This window comes from Heliangelus exortis, chromosome 6 (assembly GCF_036169615.1).
Source record: "Heliangelus exortis chromosome 6, bHelExo1.hap1, whole genome shotgun sequence".
Taxonomy (NCBI): domain Eukaryota; kingdom Metazoa; phylum Chordata; class Aves; order Apodiformes; family Trochilidae; genus Heliangelus; species Heliangelus exortis.
Genome location: NC_092427.1, coordinates 34868319 through 34890438, shown reverse-complemented (window position 1 = coordinate 34890438; position 22120 = coordinate 34868319). Strand labels below are relative to the sequence as shown.

General features: G+C 42.5%; 1 protein-coding gene across 6 annotated transcripts in view; it reads right to left on the bottom strand.

The window, feature by feature from the left end:
• MYO1B (myosin IB) overlaps nucleotides 1–22120 on the bottom strand; it is a 120310-nt gene that overhangs the window by 65072 nt on the left and 33118 nt on the right. For all 6 annotated transcript variants that reach the window (XM_071747821.1, XM_071747823.1, XM_071747825.1 and 3 more), the window contains exon 3: nucleotides 18257–18372. In XM_071747821.1, coding sequence (XP_071603922.1) covers nucleotides 18257–18372 — 116 coding nt within the window. The remainder of the gene's footprint in view (nucleotides 1–18256; nucleotides 18373–22120) is intronic.

The following is a 22120-nucleotide window of genomic DNA, read 5'->3' as shown; positions in this document are numbered from 1 at the left end:
CAATAACACTTTACCAGACTCTCTTACAGGACATATTTAGGAAATGAATAATATTTGTTGAACACTGCTGCAGATAGACTTGTAAATTGAAGAGTGCAATGTGTGGCACTCAGAAAAACTTATTCCAGCATGTTACATTCTTTTTTGCAGAGAAGAAAATGCAACAACAACAAAAAAAAAGGATAAATAATATTAAAAGAAAAAAAGAAAGAAGCGGGATGGAGAGGGAAGAAATAAAACTGCACTCATAAGCCATATGGGAAAATCCTAAGCATAACTCTCTGGTTCTAAAGCTGTGGTTTCCATGGGTTTCCTTCAGGAAAGTGGCTTTCAGCAGGAAGGTCCAACTCAGCTGCTTTGAAACTCCCAGACTGGATGGCTCAATCTGTCTCTGCTGCCCTTCAAACAATCTCAATCATCAGCTGGTACTTCACTGCTGAAACAACTTTCTTGGCAGGGTTTTCACACTGGGAAATGAAGTCAGCATCCAGCACAGAGAGAGTATTCTCTCTGGTGATAGACTGAGTTAGGAGTTAATCAGCTTAGTAACCATTCAGCTTTCCTCAGACACTAAACTTTGAGTTTGTTTCCCAACAGCCTCTGCCAAAATGTATTTCAGTGCCTGATATCAAGAGTTACAAACACCAAATCATGCTTTTTCTCCTCCCTCAGCAGAGAACCTGAGAATCTAATTCTGCAATGAGAGCTCTGAAGTTGGACAAGAGAGGGGGATTTCTGGTTTTATCCATCCACACTTGGCATACCCTATCTTTTCTTTCAATCTTCTCCACAACCCAGCAAAGTTAAGTTATTATCTACTCCAGACAGAAGACAAAATAAATTGACTCATCTCAAAAGGAGTTTTCTCCATGTACTTTTAAAATTTCCCTGTAGAAGTGTTCTCAGCTTTACCTCTGGCATTTCAAGCAGTGCTCCAGCAAGTTAATGGGATGAGGCTCAATCAAGACTGCATTTAAATAACTGAGATTTCTTTGTCTTTCTGGCACTGCATAAACAGCATTAGACACTTTTATGTCAAAGTCTGAACAAAGATCTTCATCTCAAAGACAAGACAGATCTATTCATCTGTCATGTCAATTTTCATGGCACACCAGTAGACCTCTCAGTCTTTCCTATCAGTTACTGTGGTTTATTTTTGCAATAAAACCCTCCCAAAACTATGAGTCCTGTGGTTCAAACTCTACTTTTTCCCCCCTGCAAATATAATTTCCTGCTATTCCACTTTTGTCACAAACTTAGAAAACAACTTCATTTAGGATCCTTCTAGTTTGACACAGTTTAATGATCCGTGGACCCCAAAGAAACCTTCTATTCTTTTTCTTTTGGAAACATGAAGGAACACCGCCCTGCAAAGCCAACATTTGTAACTATAGGTTTAAACCACATACCACTTTTTGAGCCACCTCACAATTACAGAGCTTAAGTAAAATTTTAGAATGGCTTGTAGCTTAAAAAGCAGTTAGAAACCATGTGTTTTGAATTAGCTGGTGAGTGTGTCAGCAGTGTCATTTACCATACCTTATAATAAACTCTCCTTTGATTTTTAGGTTTTAATGAAAGAAGACGACATCTTCCTACCACAACAAACACAGAAATATTTACTGGAGTTCTCTTTTAGCTAAGGCTTAAGTATAGAAGCAATTTGAAACTGAAACACTACCCACACCTAGCTCAGTAAGGAGGCTCTGCTTTTTTTATAGCACAGCTTTTTCAGCCACACATCTCCAGATGGTCAGACCCATCCGTCACAAGATCCTAACCCCAAAAATTTCAACAAAGGCAAACAGCAAAGAGGCCTCCAAGGGGGATTTCCAAAGGGCTCCAGCAATTTTCAGCAGCACAACAGCATCTCTGTGCTCTTAACAAAACACCAGGGGCAGGAAGAGCCAAGACACAAGGCTCCCTCCCACCCACTCACCCCAAAAGGAGCATCATCTGCTGGTGTTTTATTTGAATGCTTGAGATTGCACCCACAATCACACCAGGGCTTGTAAAAACATTCCTCTTGTTGTCATAAATTCAGCTGAAGGGAGCAGCTCTTCTCTTCTACCATCTTCTTCCTCTAAGGGACAATCACAAGGATCAGTATTTGCCAGCTATCAGGGCTTCTTTCCTCCTCTCATTTCCCTCAGCATTCTCAATTATCAGTAATTAATATTACCTTAAAACTCCCTCCAAATTCTTTTGTCCTGCTCCAACAGAGCCAATTCCCTTCATCCCATCTTCCTGGGCTGTTGCTTTGATTCCAAGAGTATCCATCCACGTTTTAAAACTTCTGTGGCTTCATTTTGGCTTGTAACTGCCAGCTCAGTTGCTCCTTTGAAAGGAAATTAAAAAAAAATCCCCTCACTTCTTCTCTGTGCCCTTTTCCTCAGGAAGCAGAACCCTGGTACCACTTTGGTTCTGCTCAACTCTTGTCTAAATGCACTGGGCAGGGTGCTAGAAGTCAGTGCTTATCACAGATTATAGACCATGCTAGACTAAAAAGAGCAGCAGCAAAATGGAAAATGTACATACTTTTTAATGTAAGCTCTACCTAAAGAGGGATCCTTTTCCTTCTGAATGCACAGAAGTGCTCTGTGACAGGGGAAGAGCAAACAAATTATTCCTTCTTCTCCCAGCCTGCAGTGGGAAAACATCAGAATCACAGTTTGTTTGGGGATAAAAATTCCTACCAACCTGAGCTAGCAACAGCAGAAGCACATTTGACAAAGTGCTTTGTAAATCAGCACTGTTTGCTGTAGATGTTCCCCACACACCCCTCCCCTGCCCATGAAGCTCAGTGGAAAATTCACCATTCAGGAAAAACAACAGCAAGAGATTAGTTATAGTATTAGCTCCTAGTGCAGAATCATTTCATCTAATTGCCCTAAGGATAAAAAGGGTACTCCCATAATTACAAACTGTCTCCTGTTCAGCAGTACTTTGAGAGACTTGGAAAAAAAACAAAAAAAGGTTGATTATCCCTCTGTTGGAGTGAATAAAGCCACAGCTCCATTGATGGAGCATCAGCCAGGGTGGACCCTCACAGGCAAGCAGATGCCCTTTGAAAAATCAGGAAAAAAAATACAATACGTTTAAAGACCAGGAGAAAGTGGTGTGCTAAGACAGATGGAAAGGCTTTTCTCCTCTTTATACTCAATTTTATTTTCCTGGTGGGCAGAAAAACCTGTTTTATCCACAATACTATGTGGCTAATACAGCAGACGGGTACCTCCCGTGGACACTTCCCCTCTTTGCTCTTCACCTTGGCAACTCTGACATTAAGTGCTCAATTAAGCCTAAAGCTCTGGGAATGAGCCCATTCCATTTGTAAGAAGCAGCTGTAATTTCTGGAAGGAAAGGGAGAGATGGGAAGGGAGGAAGGAAGAGGACAGACAAAGCCACTCTTGATTTTCAAGAGGAAAACCACTTTAAAGCCCAGGCTAATGTTAAGCCAGGGAGATTTATTTTCTCTTCCAGTAGACTGGGAATATAATATACCCTCCAATATTCATAACCACACTTCAGGTTTAGCAAAAGAGTTGATTCAGACCAGTATTCTGAGGTCTGGACAAAAAAAAGAAGAAAATGGAAATCTTCTCTTTCTCAGGATGAAGCAGATTTCAGATGCATCCAATGGGCTTTGGCCCAGAACATCCCTAACAGAGGAGCCCAGCCCAAATCCTTTTCCCTCTCTCAGGATGTCACACATTTCCACTCCAAGCAAACAGGAGGTGTTATCACTCTGGACTAACTTCTTTTTTTTACTGACTGACAGCCCAAAGCAACTTAATCTTTGGAAAACCAAACGGGCTTTTTCTCCAGCACTGTACAGAAAAGCCAAAAATGCAGCCTGTGATTTTCTGCCTATTTCAACAACATCTAAAGCATCTCTCCAGAGCTGCACATTAGTAGGATGAAAAACAAGCAATGCCTTTTACCAGGAGCCTGTGCCCCAGCTGTTGCACTATTTTCCTTCAAGTGGTGGTAAACAGGATCCCTGAAGCTGAGGATGAACCTGGCCACGTTCTCATCCAGACTGCAAAATAAATTCTCCCTCTCATTTTTAGCAAACTACCAAACCAGTAAGGGGAGGCTCCACATCATGTTCAACAGCTCCACCCTGCAAGCTTCTACCTAGAAGAATACCAGGAGATTTACCTGCACCGTGGGTCCAAAGTTGGTTCCTTTAAAGAAATGTAGGATTGTGCAGAGAGGAGCAGTGGGCAGAGCTTTATTGGTGCAGAGAATCAAGCCAAGAGGTCCTGGCACCTTGTATGAACATGGAAAGCCCATCTGGATGTACCAAACTAAACTGGGAGCACCAAAGGGCACTACTGAGGACCAGCATCAGCTGTAGACACCATAAAGCCCTGGAGCTGCAGGCACACAGGTGTAACTCCTGACCTGCTTTGCCTAAAGAGAGGAATGATAACAGTGACCTCTATTTGGAGCAGCTGAAATAAATGTATACATAAACCAAGAGGGAAAAATAAAAAAAAAAAGTGCAAATATTTCCATGTTATGAGTTTTCAGAGGAGCAGTTTGGCTTGGATTCCTCCTTGACATGACACCAGCCACGTATCCATCACCTCCTAATAATACTCAGCCCCATGGGTAATTCCCATTTCCAAGGCACAGCTCAAAGCAGCTGAGTTTGGAACCCAAACAGCCTCTCACCCCACATCCTGGGCTGCATCACCCAAGGACCCAGCCAGCTCCCATGGGGTCACACAGGAGGACTTAGAAAGACACAGGAGAGCTTAGAAACCTGCAGCAAATCACTGCTGTAACCTGCACTGCAAGGATTTTTAGTTTCTTGAGGGGAAAAGGCATTTCCCCTCTTATTTGGAGCAGCTGAAATAAATGTATACATAAACCAAGAGGAAAAAGCAAACGAAAAAAAAAGTGCAAATATTTCCATGTTATGAGCTTTTCAGGGGAGCAGTTTGGCTTGGATTCCTCCTTCAGATGACACCAGCCAGCTGGATGCCACATAACCATCACCTCCTCACCCATACTAAACCTCAGCCCCATGGGTAATTCCCATTTCCAAGGCACAGCACAAAGAACCCAAACAGCCTCTCACCCCACATCCTGGGCTGCATCACCCAAGGACCCAGCCAGCTCCCATGGGGTCACACAGGAGGACTTAGAAAGACACAGAAGAGCTTAGAAACCTGCAGCAAATCACTGCTGTAACCTGCACTGCAAGGATTTTTAGTTTCTTGAGGGGAAAAGGCATTTCCCCTCTTATTTGGAGCAGCTGAAATAAATGTATACATAAACCAAGAGGGGAAAGCAAACAAAAAAAAAGTGCAAATATTTCCATGTTATGAGCTTTTCAGAGGAGCAGTTTGGCTTGGATTCCTCCTTGACATGACAGCAGCCAGCTGGATGCCACATAACCATCACCTCCTCACCCATACTAAACCTCAGCCCTATGGGTAATTCCCATTTCCAAGGCACAGCTCAAAGCAGCTGAGTTTGGAACCCAAACAGCCTCTCACCCCACATCCTGGGCTGCATCACCCAAGGACCCCAACCAGCTCCCATGGGGTCACACAGGAGGACAGAGCTTAGAAACCTGCAGCAAATCACTGCTGTAACCTGCACTGCAAGGATTTTTAGTTTTTTGAGGGGAAAAGGCATTTCTGCTTCTAAAAAAAATAATTTTACTGGGCTATGATGTCCTCGAAGGGACATACAAGAAGTGTTCTCTATTGTTTTATTAAAAACCATATTTAAGTAGATGGAGTTCATTTCCTAAGAGAAATCTGCACTTGTGTGCTTGGCTTAACAACTGCCCAAAGCAGCCAGCCCTTTACATTCAGTGATTTTACTGCAAAAGCAGACATTGAACCTTTTTTTTGTAGCCATACTTTGAGTCAGAAGCTCCATACTTTTCCTTGGACTGGGGCCACCTGCAAGGGATGGAGCTTCATGGCACAGCAGAAATGCTGGTGGCAAGAGGCTTGTGTTTCTCTTGGGGACCTTCTGAAGCTTTGCAACCCCTGGGGATTAGCATTTATTCCATTAAAATGAGCATTTATTCCATTAAAATGAGCATTTATTCCATTAAGAACCACATTCCCCAGTTCAAACGGAGTAGGCAGGGGTCAGACAGCTGAACGGGGCAGTGAGGGAAAAGAGGAATAAACTCATTCTCCCTGCTTGCTTTCTGCCAGATTTTTTTTTAAGTCCTAGTTTACTATTTCATCTAGGCATCAGCACATTTGAATTGCACCTCTGAGCTCCTGCATGGATTTGGAAGTGAAGGGCTGGTGGGACAGGCAGGAAAAGGGGGAGGAAGGGGAAAACAGTCGTTCCCTTTCTGCTCCGAAATATCCAGACTCTCAAATGCTTTCCAGAAAATTGAATTAGTTTCTGTAGCTGGTACTGCATGTGCCTGAAAATTATGGAAGTCAGACACATGTGTTCAGCTCATGTCAGCTTGGACTAAAAAATTTGACATGAAAAAAAAATCTTTTTCTGCAGAACAAGCTATGCTTTGAGTAAGCTGCTGCACCCTGTGAACAGCACACTGAAAGTCAGCTCCTCCAATAAAACTGTAACTCATCCTAAGTGGCTAAGCAGAACACATTGCATAAAAATGAGACACTGAGAAACAAGTATTCCTCCTTTTTAAAAGGCTAAACACAGATCCTTACAATTAACCATAGCCACTTCTAAAAAAAACAGACCCAGAGTACAGGTTAAGTGAAATACTTAGAACAAGTTAATACTATATATATAATATATATCTATAATACTCTATATAGCTATTTTTATTACATAAAAATGAGACAGTGAAAAACAAGTTTTCCTCCTTTTTAAAAGGCTAAACACAGATCCTTACAATTAACCATAGCTACATCTGAAAAAAACTGACCTAGAGTACAGGTTAAGTGAAATACTTAGAACAAGTTAATACTATAATACTATATATATAATATATATCTATAATACTCTATATAGCTATTTTTATTACATAAAAATGAGACAGTGAAAAACAAGTTTTCCTCCTTTTTAAAAGGCTAAACACAGATCCTTACAATTAACCATAGCTACTTCTAAAAAAAACAGACCCAGAGTACAGGTTAAGTGAAATACTTAGAACAAGTTAATACTATATATATAATATATATCTATAATAGTCTATATAGCTATTTTTATTACATAAAAATGGGACACTGAGAAACAAGTATTCCTCCTTTTTAAAAGGCTAAACACAGATCCTTACAATTAACCATAGCTACTTCTGAAAAAAACTGACCCAGAGTACAGGTTAAGTGAAATACTTAGAACAAGTTAATACTATAATACTATATATATAATATATATCTATAATACTCTATATAGCTATACATCTATATATCTCTATAATACTTATAAATCTAACACTTAAACTCTATGACCCTGGTAGAAGAACAATGATTATTACAGCTTGGCTTTTCCTGTGCAGATGGAAATTCACTGTTAGACAATTGTTGTTGTTTTTTTTTTAAACAGGACATATTTTGGGGTCTTACAGTTTGAGCTTGGCCAAATCAGTGGCAGAGCACAGATGCTCCACCATGTAAAAATGCCAGCAGCTTCTTCATCTCCCAAAAAAAAAACCACAATAGAGCTGGACTGGTTGGGGGCTCTCCTGAGGCAAAGGAGAGTCCTGCTTTTTGGTTTTCACATGGAAAAATGTTCAGCTAACAAGCAGTGTTCCATGTTGCTGCTTAAAAGCAATGTATTTCTGCTTAGGAACCCCCAATTTTAGGTAAAGCCCTAAGAAGCATCACCCTGAATCATAGAATTGGCTGGGTTGGAAGGGATCTCAGAGATCATCAAGTCCAACCCTGAAGAGTGATGCATGCAGAGGTCTCTCTCACCCAGCATAATTCCATTGCAAAAGTAGTACTGTAGCTTGCTCTCCACTCTGCCAGCTGGAGGATGGAAAATAAGCTTATTCCTTAATTCTAAAGTAATTGTCTTACAGTACTCAAGGGAAGAGGGGCAGTAAAGTGTCCAGCTTCACTTACCCTATAAAAAAGGGAGATGCTTTCAAAGGTCTCCTCTAGCAGGACAGCAGTGCCCAGTATCTACCTAAGAGAGAGCATCCCCCATAAAAAGATGAATCTTGGAGTGGGGAAAGAAACATCAGCCACGTGTTAGTGCAAGAGGCTGCACTGGAAGGCAACACAATCAGAAAAAAGGCCAAGCACTCCATTAAGGTCATATTGCAACACTGGAGAAATTGGGAGTACACTACCACCTGGTCACAGGTATTTGTGAGCTGAAATAAGCTGCTCTCCATCAAACCTGAAACGTAGGCTCTGTGACACAAAAACTACCATGCAGCTGCCTACAGGTTTATCAGAGAGAACAGTGGCAAAATCACAAATAAAATTCAATTATCTGGAAAACACCTGATGGGCAACACCAGCACCAGGAAATTCCATAGGCATGTGGCTGCTTCACTCAGAGGAGTAACAGAATTTTTTACTTTTGAGTGTAACTCTTAAGCACTCTTAAGAAAAACAAAGCAGTTTGTTAGGAAGTTTAGAAGCCTTACACAGCTTGTTTTTTCCTTCCCTGCTTTCTAAAGTACCACTCCTGAATCTCTGGACAAAGTAGGCACACTAAAGCTTATCTGAGCTTCTGAGAGGTTGTTAGCTCAGGTACAACATCAAGTTAACAACCCAATTCAAGCCTAGAAAAAGGCATTTCCTCAAATCTGAAGGGGAGTGTGTGTGTGTGTGTTGTGGATGCTTACCCAAATTTTTTCTTTCTGAGTGGCCCAAGCAAGAAAAATGAAAAGCTGCTTTCAGGTTGCTCAAACACCAGGCTTCAGGCCAGCCCAAGGGGACTAAACCCAATGTATTTCACCCACTACTGGGTCTGCTGATGCTCAAGGATGATGTCAGCTGCTCACTTCTTTTTTGTGAGCATCCTAAGAATCACCTTGGAGTCATTATGTCCAGTTGCAGTTTGAACTCCACAGAGTTCAGCAACTAAAAAGAATTTTTGTAGTATTTTCAAGGAGACTGGGTATACAAGAAAAAAAAAAATGCAAATTTGAACTAATTTACTGAAATGGCCATGATTAAACTGTCTCTGTAGTTCAGACCTTTGTTTGTAAACCCCAGCCCCAGCTCTCTTATCTATTCAAAACATAAGTAAAAGATTATTCAGTGTGCTAGACAGTAAATATTAGGACTGTGTATTTCCTGATTCATGACATAAAAAAGTTTATCTTTAATAACCCAAACTACATTAACCATAATGTACCCTGAGCTGAAGAAATTGGAGCCTTTTGCATAAAGTTGCCAGTAAAAAGAGACTGAATGGAAAACGTTCTGCCTTTAACAGCTGCACAAGAGCTGGAGTTTTATGAAGTTTCTTTAAAGCTTTAAACATTAACCTTGTTTATGCTGTACCTAAAATCATGACAAAGACTCCTAGCATGGCAGATGGGCATTTCCTGGAGGTTTATAAATGGATAAAAAAAAAAAAAAAAAGAGAGAGGGAAAAAAAGAAATAAAAGGCAACCATTAAACACAATGAGACACTTGCAATGAAAGGATGACAGCTGCTCTTAAATGCAATTTGAAATCCCTAATCTTAAGAGAGCACCATGCTGGCAGGACAGAAAAGGCAGAATAAAAATTTTGGTCCACGTACCCCAGTGGAAAAAGTCCCAAAATTCTAATCCAAAGAAAAATTCTGCAATTGGTTCCTTTTGAAACAAATCAAGTTATGTTTAATACTGGGTGAAGCATTAAAAAATGGCTTTATTGCCAAGTCTGTCCATAACATCAGTGTTTTAATAGGAAGAACTAACCTAGATGTACAAATGAGGAGCTGGAAGGAGAGCTACTCCAGTTGTTGAGAAGAGACAATTAGCAGTTACATATTGACAAAAGCAAAGAACTGTATTAAACTGAAAAATTACAGCAAGTCCTCTCCTTTCCTTTATTTAATGAAGCACCCACTTCATTGACAAAAAATTAGAGTCACACTGATTTCCCAAAGCCTGTTGTGTGAGTTAGAGGGATTCTACTTTATGCAACAATGAGAATTGAAGTGTTTTTTTTAAAAATCTAACCATTTTATGGCCTAAAAATATCTATGGCATAATATGAACATTAGCCAGAGTGTTCCAGTTCCAGGAAAATGAGAGAAATGGGATCTGGCAAAAAAGTTCCCACTAGTTTAGACTGCTGAAGTATTAACATACATCTCTAACTACCCAACATATAGGAATGCTTTTTAAAAAAATTATCTTAACTCTAAGAATCTAGCCAAACCCCAAACCTATTTATGCTTGCAATTAAACACAGACTATAACCAATACACTCACATGCCAAAAAAAAAAAAAAAAAAAAAAGAGATTGTCACAGATAACTAAAAACATTTGACTCTCAATCCCCAACATGACTGAAGCCAAACGTGAAAGTATGCTGTGTACAGAGGTATGAGTAAATATTTGAAAACAGTTTTGAAAACAAAGTTATTTTGCTGAGGCTCCAAGCCAGCACTTAATTCACCAAGCCTGCCCCGAGATTATTTTCCTTCAGCCACCATGAGGACAATTATTGAGTTACAGAAGCATCTGGAAGAGATCTGGAGTTAAATGTTCCTCTTACAGGCTCACTCCGTTTTAAAGTTACCCAATCCTTGCATTTTTTGACAAAGCTTCTTCAAAAACTCCACCAGATACCTGAATATTGGCTGGGACCACCCACACCTCTCCAAATGAGAACCTGATGGATGAGAAGGCTCTGCTGGAGCCAGGTGGCTTCTGCTCCTGGCACGGGGACTGGGAGTGACAGTATTGCCAACTGGGGTGACTTGAAATTGTTTGTGAGCCAGTGATCTGGTGCTTTCTGATGACTTTGTCAGGGCCCTGCATCCTGCTGTAGCTTCTGAGGGATGGAGGAGGGAGAGTCCAGAGGCATGGAGTCATTGAGTCCATCATCAGCAAATCTGCAGATGACACTAAGCTGGGGGGGTGTGTGGATCAGCTGGAAGGCAGGAGGGCTCTGCAGAGGGACCTGGACAGGCTGGAGAGTTGGGCTGATCCCAACGGGATGAGGTTCAACACAACAACCCCATGGGGAGCTCCAGGCTGGGCACAGAGTGGCAGAAAGGGAGCTGGGAGTCTGGATTGCCAGGAAGCTGAAGAGGAGCCAGCAGTGTGCCCAGGTGGCCAAGAAGGCCAATGGCATCCTGGGCTGGCTCAGGAACAGCGTGGCCAGCAGGTCCAGGGAAGGGATTCTGCCCCTGTGCTCAGCCCTGGGGAGGCCACAGCTTGAGTCCTGTGTCCAGTTCTGGGCCCCTCAGCTCAGCTCAGGAAGGAGCTTGAGGTGCTGGAGCAGGTCCAGAGAAGAGCAAGGAGGCTGGGAAGGGATCCAGCACAAGTCCTGTGAGGAAGGGCTGAGGGAGCTGGGGGTGTTGAGGCTGGAGAAGAGGAGGCTCAGGGGAGACCTCATCACTCTCTCCAACTCCCTGAAAGGAGGTTGGAGCCAGGGGGGGGTTGGGCTCTTTTCCCAGGCAACTCTCAGCAAGACAAGAGGGCACAAGAGGTCTCAAGTTGTGCCAGGGGAGGTTTAGGTTGGACATTAGAAAGAATTTCTTTCTGGAGAGGGTGCTCAGCCATTGGAATGGGCTGCCCAGGGAAGGGGTGGATTCTCCATCCCTGGAGATATTTCAAAAGAGCCTGGATGTGGCACTCAGTGCCATGGGCTGGGAACTGCAGCGGGAGTGGATCAAGGGTTGGACTTGATGAGCTCTGAGGTCCCTTCCAACCCAGCCAATTCTAGGATTCTATGATGGGGTATTTTGAGAGACAGTTTTGTCCTGGTGCTTTTCATGTCCCCGGGAATCTATATATATACTCCTTCCTAGCCTAGGAAGTGTTTAAATGCCACAAAAGCACAAAAATCCACCTGGGCTCCAGACTGGCTGATGTCTGGGAGAGCAGCTCTGGCAGCTCCACCTCACCTGTGCTACAGCTCTGCAGCTACACACAGCATCTCACACCTTCTCATGATGGAAATCTCATGTCCTGGACACTTAGAGAAGAATGACAGCACCCAAGGGATTTAAAGGGCCTTTTCATTTCTTAATTTAGGCAGCACTACTTGGTGGTCCGACAGACGGGCTCGTTCCAGTGAACTTTGGAATCCAGTTTAAATGTCACTTCAGACTATTTTAAAAATTAAAACAAAGCACAATATTCATCTATAAGCTGCTTTTCTGGGCTGTTTATATCTTTTGGATGTTGGGGGCATTTTCTGAGCCTCCTTCCAGCCCTATGTCCTGCTAGAAGTCAGTCCCTCTATTATTAAGCATTATTACAAGACTTCATGCACTGTAACACTGGTGGCAAACAAGCAACCACTTGTTCTTGTCACTAAGACTATATTCACCTCCAGAGTCCTGGGACAAGATGTCTGCATTCTGTGCTACCCAAACCAACTCAGCTCAAATTTCAGGAAAAAAAGCTCTGGTTATTGCTGCACGAGAGACCCTTTGCTCCGTAGCCTTCAGGTTCACAAATCACTTCCAAAATGCTCCTCAGAGAACCAGGCAGCCATTTCAACGTGGCCACACCACAACAGCCTTCCTCTAAATTGTGTTTTCTCAGGATTTCTGAGGTCTCCTACCAAGTGTGAGCCTCAGGGACCTTTGCATCCCATGGCTGGAGTGCCAGAATCCTGCAACAGGAGCTTTTCCCAGGCATGAAATCCTTCTGACTCTTGAAGCAAGTGGGAGGCCCCTTTTATCCCTACACTTGAGGGATTTATGCTCATGGATACACCATACCCAGCACTTAGTATAGAGGTTATGAGATTAAGAAGCCTGACTCCTTCCAAAATTCAACATTCATTTGTTTTTTTTTTAATTCTCCCTTCTTCTTTCAACTCATTCCTAGCATGGGCTTAACAATTAGGCACTGGCAGTCATCCCTGATTGCTATTTATTATTTCTGTCAGACATGGATGTTCCCTACCTGCCCAGTGGTTAATTTTGCCAACTGAGCCCTGGAGTGATCCCCTTCCCTTGGCTGTAATAAATCTCTGCTGCAAGAGGAACTCTGCTGAGCCACATGAACACCTCCAAAGACTGAGTGTCTGGAGAAGCCAGGGATTATTAGGAATAAGAACAAAAAGGGATGCTTCAAAGTGACCAAAAACATGGGGGATTTTTTTTTATTTAAAAAAACAAACAACCCGAAGAAACTCCCAACCCTTCCCCTCCTCCAAAGGAAAGCAAGTAAAGATGAGGAAAGGGACAAAGAGAAAAGGAAATATTAAAATAAACATACTGGGGCAATAAAGGACATTAAAGTGCAGCACTAGATCCCACCTCACTATCCTCTTCTTCAACAAATAAAGATAATTATTGTGAATCTTAAAACTATGGGGAAAAACTTAGCCTTACATATAGAAAATCACAGTCCCTCACAGCTGGGCTTTATCATGCCCTTCAGAAAAAAATATTTGTTTTAAATCAACAAGGAAAAAGAGTTAAAATAACCTTGGTGTTTTCACAGACATGTAAGCCTGGAATACCAGCAAAAAAAAAAAAAAAAAAAAAAAAAAAAAAGGGTGCCAGAAACAAAAATCTAACTTCTGTAGTCATAGATTTTTTCTTATATTGGCTCCAAACTTGAAAAGGAAAGAGCAAATTGCATCTATTGTCAGAGTAATGGAAGATTTGATCATTATTTGCCCAAATCCTTATTAACATGATGGTCATTGAGATGGGGAACATAAGCTCCTTCTTGCATTCTAACAGGTATCAGGTTTGATTTCTCTATGAAGGCAAGCTCAGTTTTCATTGTTGCCTGTTGACAGCTTTTAGTGCAAAACTATTGCTTCTTCAGAAATAGTGGACTTTAAAGAAATAAAAATGACCAAATAAAATATACAGCAAACTTGTCTAGGTGGGATGCAATAGATCAATGGTGAAAGCCTTCTTCATCGATCTTCTTCTCTCCCAGGTATCTACCATGAGTAACTCAGTGAAGAGCTCAAAAAAAAAAAAAAGCATGTTGATTCTGACCCCTTCTTGGCTTGTAGCTTGCCATTAGCAGTGAGGCTGCCACTTTTTGTTTTATCCCTCATCAACTTAAACCAACCTGGACTGCTTGAAAGCAAGCAGCTGAGATGCTCCAGAACTTGAAGAGGAGCCAAAATCCTCTGTGCCACACTCAGACCTCCCAGAACCAGAGAGCTGCAAGGTGCCAAGACAGGGAATGCAAGGAAGCACCTGCCCTGCAATCCCTTAAAACAAATCTGTTACTGGGAGAGAAGTTCTGTGGCATGACAGCTACAAATAAATGGTACAATAACTGATTTATTTCCTATTGCCTTCGCCCCAGAGATGCCAGCAGCTGCCCTTGTCACCCCTGGGAGTTGATGTAAACCAGCAAGATGGACAGCTTGGTTCTCCCTCCTGTCTGGTTTAGCCACAAGGTAAGCAAAACAGCAATTACAGCAACTGAAAGAGCAATTACAGCAACTGCAAGAGCAGAACAGGAGGGTAATGACTGCACAAATCAAGCAGCAAACTGCTCAGCACTGATATGGCATCCTCTGCCCTGTCAAGTCAGAGGCAAGCTTGATCCTGCCTTGCAGATAAAGACAAAAGCAGCAAGATTAACAAAACATTTTTTAAAAGAAATAAATAAATTAAAAGCTTGGAAAACTTCCTACTAAAGCTATGCAAATAGTCACTGACTATGAGAACAAGCATAGAAGGAGACCTAGCAAAGGAACACTTCATTACATGGTGCCACCACAGCAGAAGTGTAGTTAAGAGACTATTAAACTAAACTAAACTAAAACTATTAAAATAAAATGTCTTGGATAAAATTATAGCAGGTATAACACTGCCCCAAAACCACCTCACCAGGAACTTTCTCACAGAAATTGGCTTTGGCTGCCCATCCAAACCCTGCTCGTGGCCTCACTCTCTGGGTTTCCATAGAACATAAAAAATAAAAAAATGTCCAAAGGCTGCAATTAAGTAGGAGCTGGCATCACCAAAGCCTCAGCCACTCTCAGCCACTCCTGAGGAAACACAGAGCAGATGCTGAGGGGTTCACTCCCTCATTTTCAGCTCAAAGAAAACACCTGAATAGATTTTTCACTCCCATGGGAATACATTCCCCTAATGACCCTCCATAAGGAAAAAAGGTCTCAAGGTATGGATTTCCTTTAGGTCCTTGAACATCTCTCTTTTTCCTTGTTTTTCTTTGCTCACCAAGCCTGATATTTTACTGGGACAGTTGGGATTCCCAGACACATCCTCCCTGTGCCCATGCAGCACACTGAAACACTTCCATGTACCTTGAGCAGAGGCAGAAAATCATACAAATGGCTGGAAAATAACTAAATCATGATTCCTCAGTTACTACACGGAGCTGGAGCTCTGGCAATGTCAGCTCCAGAGATCCTGACACTTAAAACCTGGGATTCCCAAGAGGTTCTCTCCAAAATAACAGAGCTTGGGGAATATGAGCCATCATGCCAAGAAGGTGACAGAATTCCAGTGCCATTCAGGCCTGGTTTCTATAGGAATCTCCAACCAAACCACTGCTAGAGGGTTTTGTGCAATTGCTTGCATTTTTCTAGTAACAAAATTAGATTTTATCTGTACAAAGGAGATGCTGAAATCAGAAACACACAACTTCCAGACACACTTTCTAGGTCATATGCATTTAGTTTCCTCATAAATGGCTCTGCACACAATAGGAATCAGAAATCTTTTCCCAAAAGACACTTTAATGGTGCAGTGGGTTTACCCACAATCAATTCCTCTGAAGAGGTCATGGCTCAGTGGAAATTTACACATCAAATAAAGACAGTGCCTACATCCCCACAAATCAATGGGGATTTTTTTCTGCCCCCACATCAGAAGAAACACCACAAACTGCAATTTGTCTCATAGCCTCATTAGAGTTCCTGAGCAGCTAAAAAAAAAATAAAATATATACCTTGATGACTTCACAGCCTCTGTGGAAGTGTAGCAACCTCCCCAGATATGCCTGAACCCAGCTTTTAAGAGTGGCTACTCCCCAAATCATTCAAACCTAGAATTAGCTGCCAGCTCCAGGGCTGAGATGATGCCAGCTCTGTCCCAAACCCAGTTCCTGGCCTGTATGGACCAGTATGGCAGACAAGCACCCAGCTGGTGATCAGGCTGGGTTTGGCTGCAGTAAAACTGTGGTCACACTATTAAACATCACTCAGGTACCAGCTTTGTGTTCACAGAGTGAGCAACTGGACTGGAATGAATCCTTAGGCTACAGCACAAGGGACCAGATATTAAAGGGGATGAGAAGTCATTCAGGCTTGTCAGAGATGGCATAAAGCAGCCTATGCAGCCCTTGTTTTAAACACCTACAATGTTTTAAAATATCTTTCCAGGGTGGTTTATCTATTTCAGCAAAGAAAAAAAATTACTCTCTTGATTCTGCCATTCTCACAAGCATCTACAGGGAGGTGGGAAGGAAAGTGAGGTCACAATAAGGTAAGATCATTTTGTATTTCCAGAGTTTGAAAACAAACACTGTATCTGTAAAAGAAACCATAAAGATTATAACATAATTCTGTATGCTTCAAGATATGTAGTCTACTTTGCAGGTGTCAAAAGACAAAATTTTCATACAGAAGCAATAGCAAATAAAGCAAATTTGTGGAGAGATCATAACTGCCCCAAACAAATTGGTTTTACACTTTTCATGACTTGGCATTCTATCCAGGCTTGCAAGGAAAATTTCTTAGTGTCAAGCAGTTGAGATCTCCCTGCATTAGTTTAAATTCAGCATTTTCTCACTTCAAATTACTATTCCTAAATAGGATTTCTAGTGTCTGGACTCCAGAAGTTCTTGCTCTGAGATGGCAGCCTGACCATACAATTATTGTCATTAGGGATGAATGATGTTTATGAAGCAGTTTTCTACCAAGTTCAAGCTCTCATAACACATGCAGGAATGGCTGCTGACCATTTCTCTTCTGGAAAACCATCCCTCAAGAGAGATGGAAACATTTTGAGATCAATCTATTACTGTGTGCTTGATTCAACATGTAACCAAGTACCTAGCCCTGACGTTCAGAATGTCAGAACTGGAACTCCCAGATTTTATTTTTAAAATCCTCCATCATTTGACAGTAAATTTGATTCAGCTGAACCCAGTTAGCAGAGCAGAAAGTTCTTCTAGCCAGCAACTGTGTTAATTTAGCAAGCAATTGTGCTTGCTAAACTAAACCATGAAAAAAGAAAATCTGAGCACAGCCACAGATCAGATCCAAGAGGGCCAAGAACTCCAAGGAGCTTATTTGATGTGATGAATTGGCTGTCTGCATTTCAGTCAATGTCTCTGGAAAAGTTACAGATGAAGTGTGAAGGCAAGAAATTAATCAGAACAAAATAACTTCCAGAACTCTTTCCACACATCATTTGCTTTCAGCCTAAAAGTGAACACTGAAGGAAGCTGCACAAAGTTCTGGTCATCTTTAGACACTTCAATTGCTGATCACCCAAGTCAGACTCCTGAATATGTGGCTGCAAAGTCAGGTGGCAACCTCCCAACACCCTGCAAACATTTTTCTATCCCAGCATCCTGCCCAGGATCCAGCTGCCTTCAATCTCTCCACTGGGATGTCTGACAAGATAAAACCATTACTTCAACACGAAGACCTTGAAGATAAGTTGCCTCATTTTCAGCATGGGTTTATTTTTTATTTTATTTTATTTCCACCTGGCCCAGGGATGACCAAGATTTTTTTTTCCTGCAGTTACCATTCAGACATATCCAATGCATTTTTTGCATTCATCATGAGGGGTTTGGGTTTTTTTTCAATTTTTGCATTGTGCAAAGAGAAAGGAAGAGTTTTGGGTATCAAAAAGTAACACGATATGAGTCAACCTTTTTTAACACCTAGAAGCTTTCCACAAAGCCATCTGGGCTTTGAAAGAAACAGATTTCCTCAAAACCAGACTACTTATTTACAATACAGTTATTCTAACAAGTACAGGCAAATATTCTGAAATGCACCTAAATATATGAAACAGAAAGAGGAACTGATCTTGACTTCTCTTCAAAATGAGGATGAACTGATAAAAATTCGTGTCAGGGGAGTGGTGGTGTGAGTTTTGTTTTGTTTGCTCTGATCAACACAGATTTTTTGATAGAGAGAGACAGCTGGTACCATCTGAAACCAAAAAACTTCTTGACTGTACTTACATGTGAGGACTGAGCTCATAGAAGTTTCTGTTTCTGTATTCTTCCACTTTCTCTGGAGTATAAATGGGGAGAGAACTGTAGGGGTTTATTGATATCACCACGCTGCCAATGTATGTCTGTGAAGGAGAACAGAGAAATTATTGGGGATTTTTCTTTTAATGTCAATTTGCTGCTTATACATTATTCTTCCAGTTAATACTTATGCAAAAAAACCCCCCCAAAAAAAGCCTACTGGTAGCAATAAGTAGTTACAGACACTCTGAAACACCTTTTAGATCTCACTTGATCACTGTGGGATATCAAGTGGCAATTTCTGCGTGAGTGAAAGCCTCTTAGGAACATTTATTTTTTTATAAGAAAGCCCAAAGGTACAATATTTCTGTGACTAATTCACATGGGGGAGGGAAAGGGAAAAGGACTCATGAAGAACCAACTCAGCACCTGAAGGAGCTGGGATTGTTCATTTTAAAAAAAAAGCTACAGAGGGACCTTTCAGCTGCCTCCCAACACCTGAAGGGAACCTACAGGATGGCTGGAGAGACACTTTTCAGAAGAGTGTCCAGGGACACAAGAAGAAATGGACTTAAACTGAAGGACAGTGGGTTTAGACTGAATTATATTAGGAAGAAATTCTTTAGTATGAGGGTGGTGAGACTCTGGAACAGGTTGGCCAGAGAAGTTGTGGATGCCCTCTCCCTGGAGGTGTTCAAGGCAAGGCTGGATGTGGCTTTGAGCATCCTGGTCTGGATGAGAGGTGTCCCTGCCCATGGCAGATGATCTCTAAGGTCCCTTCCAACCTCAGCCATCCTACTATTCTGTGATCCATGGCAAGTGTCACACGAGCTTTGCTGCACCCTTGGATACCCCCACAAAACCAGAGAAAGGAAAAGCAAGAGTTGTAACCCACTGCTTCACCCAAGGGGGAGTTTCATGACATCTCATCAAAGCCTTGGGCACAGAACTGCTTCCCAGGGGAGGAACCTGAGGGCTGATAACCCCTGAGAGGTTTCTGTCAAAGGAGAGATGTACTGCCAGGATTCACAGCAAAGTTCTGCCATGGTTCTTTGGCAGACACGAGGTGGAATTTTTATTTCCAAATTCTGAGCCTTGGAAAAGCAGAAGGAGTGATGTGTTCAGTAGGTCCCATTCACTCCTGAGCTGGCTACAGGCTGATGTAGCACCCCACAAATACCAGGTCAGCCCCTGACATAATCAAGCTGCCTTCATCAAGCCTCCTGCCACGTGCCCTACAGCTCTCCATCACCAGCATCCAAATACACCCAAGCAGCAAAAAAGCACCAAAAACCCCATTCCACCCTCCCTGCTGATCCAAGATTAATTTAAACCCCAACTGTTAGAGATAGTAATACCTCTTTTCACAACGATGAATAAATAACACCTGGTGAAATGCAGTTTGCCAATAACCAGGGACTCCCTGGGGGGTGTAAAGGATGTACAGGGAAGCCACAGGCTCCTGGTACTTGGATTGCACTTGCTGGTGACAGCGAGGAGAAAAACTGTATGTTTTATCACAGATCACACAAATTTAGGGGTTGGACGGGACCTCAAAATATCATTGAGTCCAACCCCCCCCTGGCAGAGCAGGGTCACCTACAGGAGGTCACACAGCAAGGTGTCCAGGTGGGATTTGGATATCTCCAGGGAAGGAGACTCCACAACCTCCCTGGGCAGCCTGGGCCAGGTCTCCCTCACCCTCACAGTGAAAAAGCTTTACCTTGATATAAATCTATATTTTTTTGTATATACATTTATATTTATTTTTACTTATTTATTTATGTTGAACCTCCTATGCTCAAACTTGCACCCATTGCCCCTTGTCCCATCATTGGACATCACTGAGGGGAGCCTGGCTCCATCCTCCTGCCACTCACCCTTTACATATTTATAAAAATTAACAAGGTCACCCCTCATACTCCTCCAAGCTGAAGAGACCCAGCTCCCAAAGTCTTTCCTCATAGAGATCTAGGTCTAGGATTTTAAATGGCTTATTTGCACTGACACCTTAGCACCTCACAGTCACCACTGGGATCTCTCCCCACAGTTTTTCTTACAGAGAAGTGCTAGAATCATAGAATCATAGAATCCTAGAACTGGCTGGGTTGGAAGGGACCTCAGAGCTCATCAAGTCCAACCCTTGATCCACTCCCGCTGCAGTTCCCAGCCCATGGCACTGAGTGCCACATCCAGGCTCTTTTGAAATATCTCCAGGGATGGAGAATCCACCCCTTCCCTGGGCAGCCCATTCCAATGGCTGATCACCCTCTCCAGAAAGAAATTCTTTCTAATGTCCAACCTAAACCTCCCCTGGCACAACTTGAGACCTCTTGTGCCCTCTTGTCTTGCTGAGAGTTGCCTGGGAAAAGAGCCCAACCCCCCCCTGGCTCCAACCTCCTTTCAGGGAGTTGTAGAGAGTGATGAGGTCTCCCCTGAGCCTCCTCTTCTCCAGCCTCAACACCCCCAGCTCCCTCAGCCCTTCCTCACAGGACTTGTGCTGGATCCCTTCCCAGCCTCCTTGCTCTTCTCTGGACCTGCTCCAGCACCTCAATCTCCTTCCTGAGCTGAGGGGCCCAGAACTGGACACAGGACTCAAGCTGTGGCCTCCCCAGGGCTGAGCACAGGGGCAGAATCACTTCCTTATCACTTCCTTTATCACTAATGTGCATTTTTTAATGGGAACAGAGAGGCCAGCAGGTTTATCAGAGCCCTGAATTACCTCCAGAGCTGCAGTCACCAAAATGTTCATTGCTGCAATCCTTCCCTATCTAAATTTCATGTCCATAGCAATTTTCTGCTAAATGGTAACCAAATGTGGTCCTGAGCAGAAAGATAGAAGAGCAAGATTTCCCATTTTACACAGCACACCTATGCACAGGCAAGCTGGGAACTCACATATTTTTGTCTTCCACTTAAAACAGAGTTAAAGAAACTAACATGAGGCTTCCAAAGACTCTCCAAAGTTCACCTCTGTAGTGTTTCCTACCCACTGGATGAAACAGAAGCAGCCAGTTCATCATAAAACTGCTGCTACAACAAAACACAGGACTTAAATTAATGAGGCTGAAGGCTCACCATTTCTAAACAACCCATATTTACTCCTCTCCTTTGGCACTGACCTAAAACTTCCACAGAACATTTCTCCCCACCATCCACCTGAGCCCAGAACAGCTCAGATGCCCTGGGACCAGGCTGGTTTCACCCCCAGAGCCCACGCAGAGCGCTCAGAGGGGAGGAAGCCTGGAGGTGCCTCACAGCCATTTGGGGCAGGATGTCTCCAAAAAAGGGACAACTCCAACCTGCCACCCAGGAGGGAAACACCCCCAAAGGCATTCAGATCCAGCCTGCTGAGAAAATCCTTCAAAAAGTAAGATTTCTGCTTCTTTCCAAACCACGCCACGGTGCGCGCTCGTATATATTTTACTCAAATTGTAAAGAATTCTTCTGGTTTTGTGGTCATCCTCCCCCTAAGGAGGAAAGTGGTTTTTATCTGTGTCTAATCTCTTTGGCTGAACAAGAAGAAAATGTAAAAATTGCCTTTCTAGAGTGTTTACTTTGCTCTCTCAACACATGCTGCTTTGGCGAGTTGTAAGCTTACAGATTCTTGGCAAGAAAAACAGAAGCTCAGGAGTAAGTAGCTTTGTGCATGGACACCCCAGTTAGGACTATTTCATGATAAAACATTAATAAATCAACTTGTTTCCTCCTTAATCTTAAGATTTTGTGAATTCAGCCTGTTGTGAAACCAGTGCTGGAAAGTATCAGCAGAAGACAGATGAAGGTCAGATCTAGAAGATCATATTTTGAAGCAGGAATTTTCTTTGGAACTCAAAGACTTGCCCTTTTCAG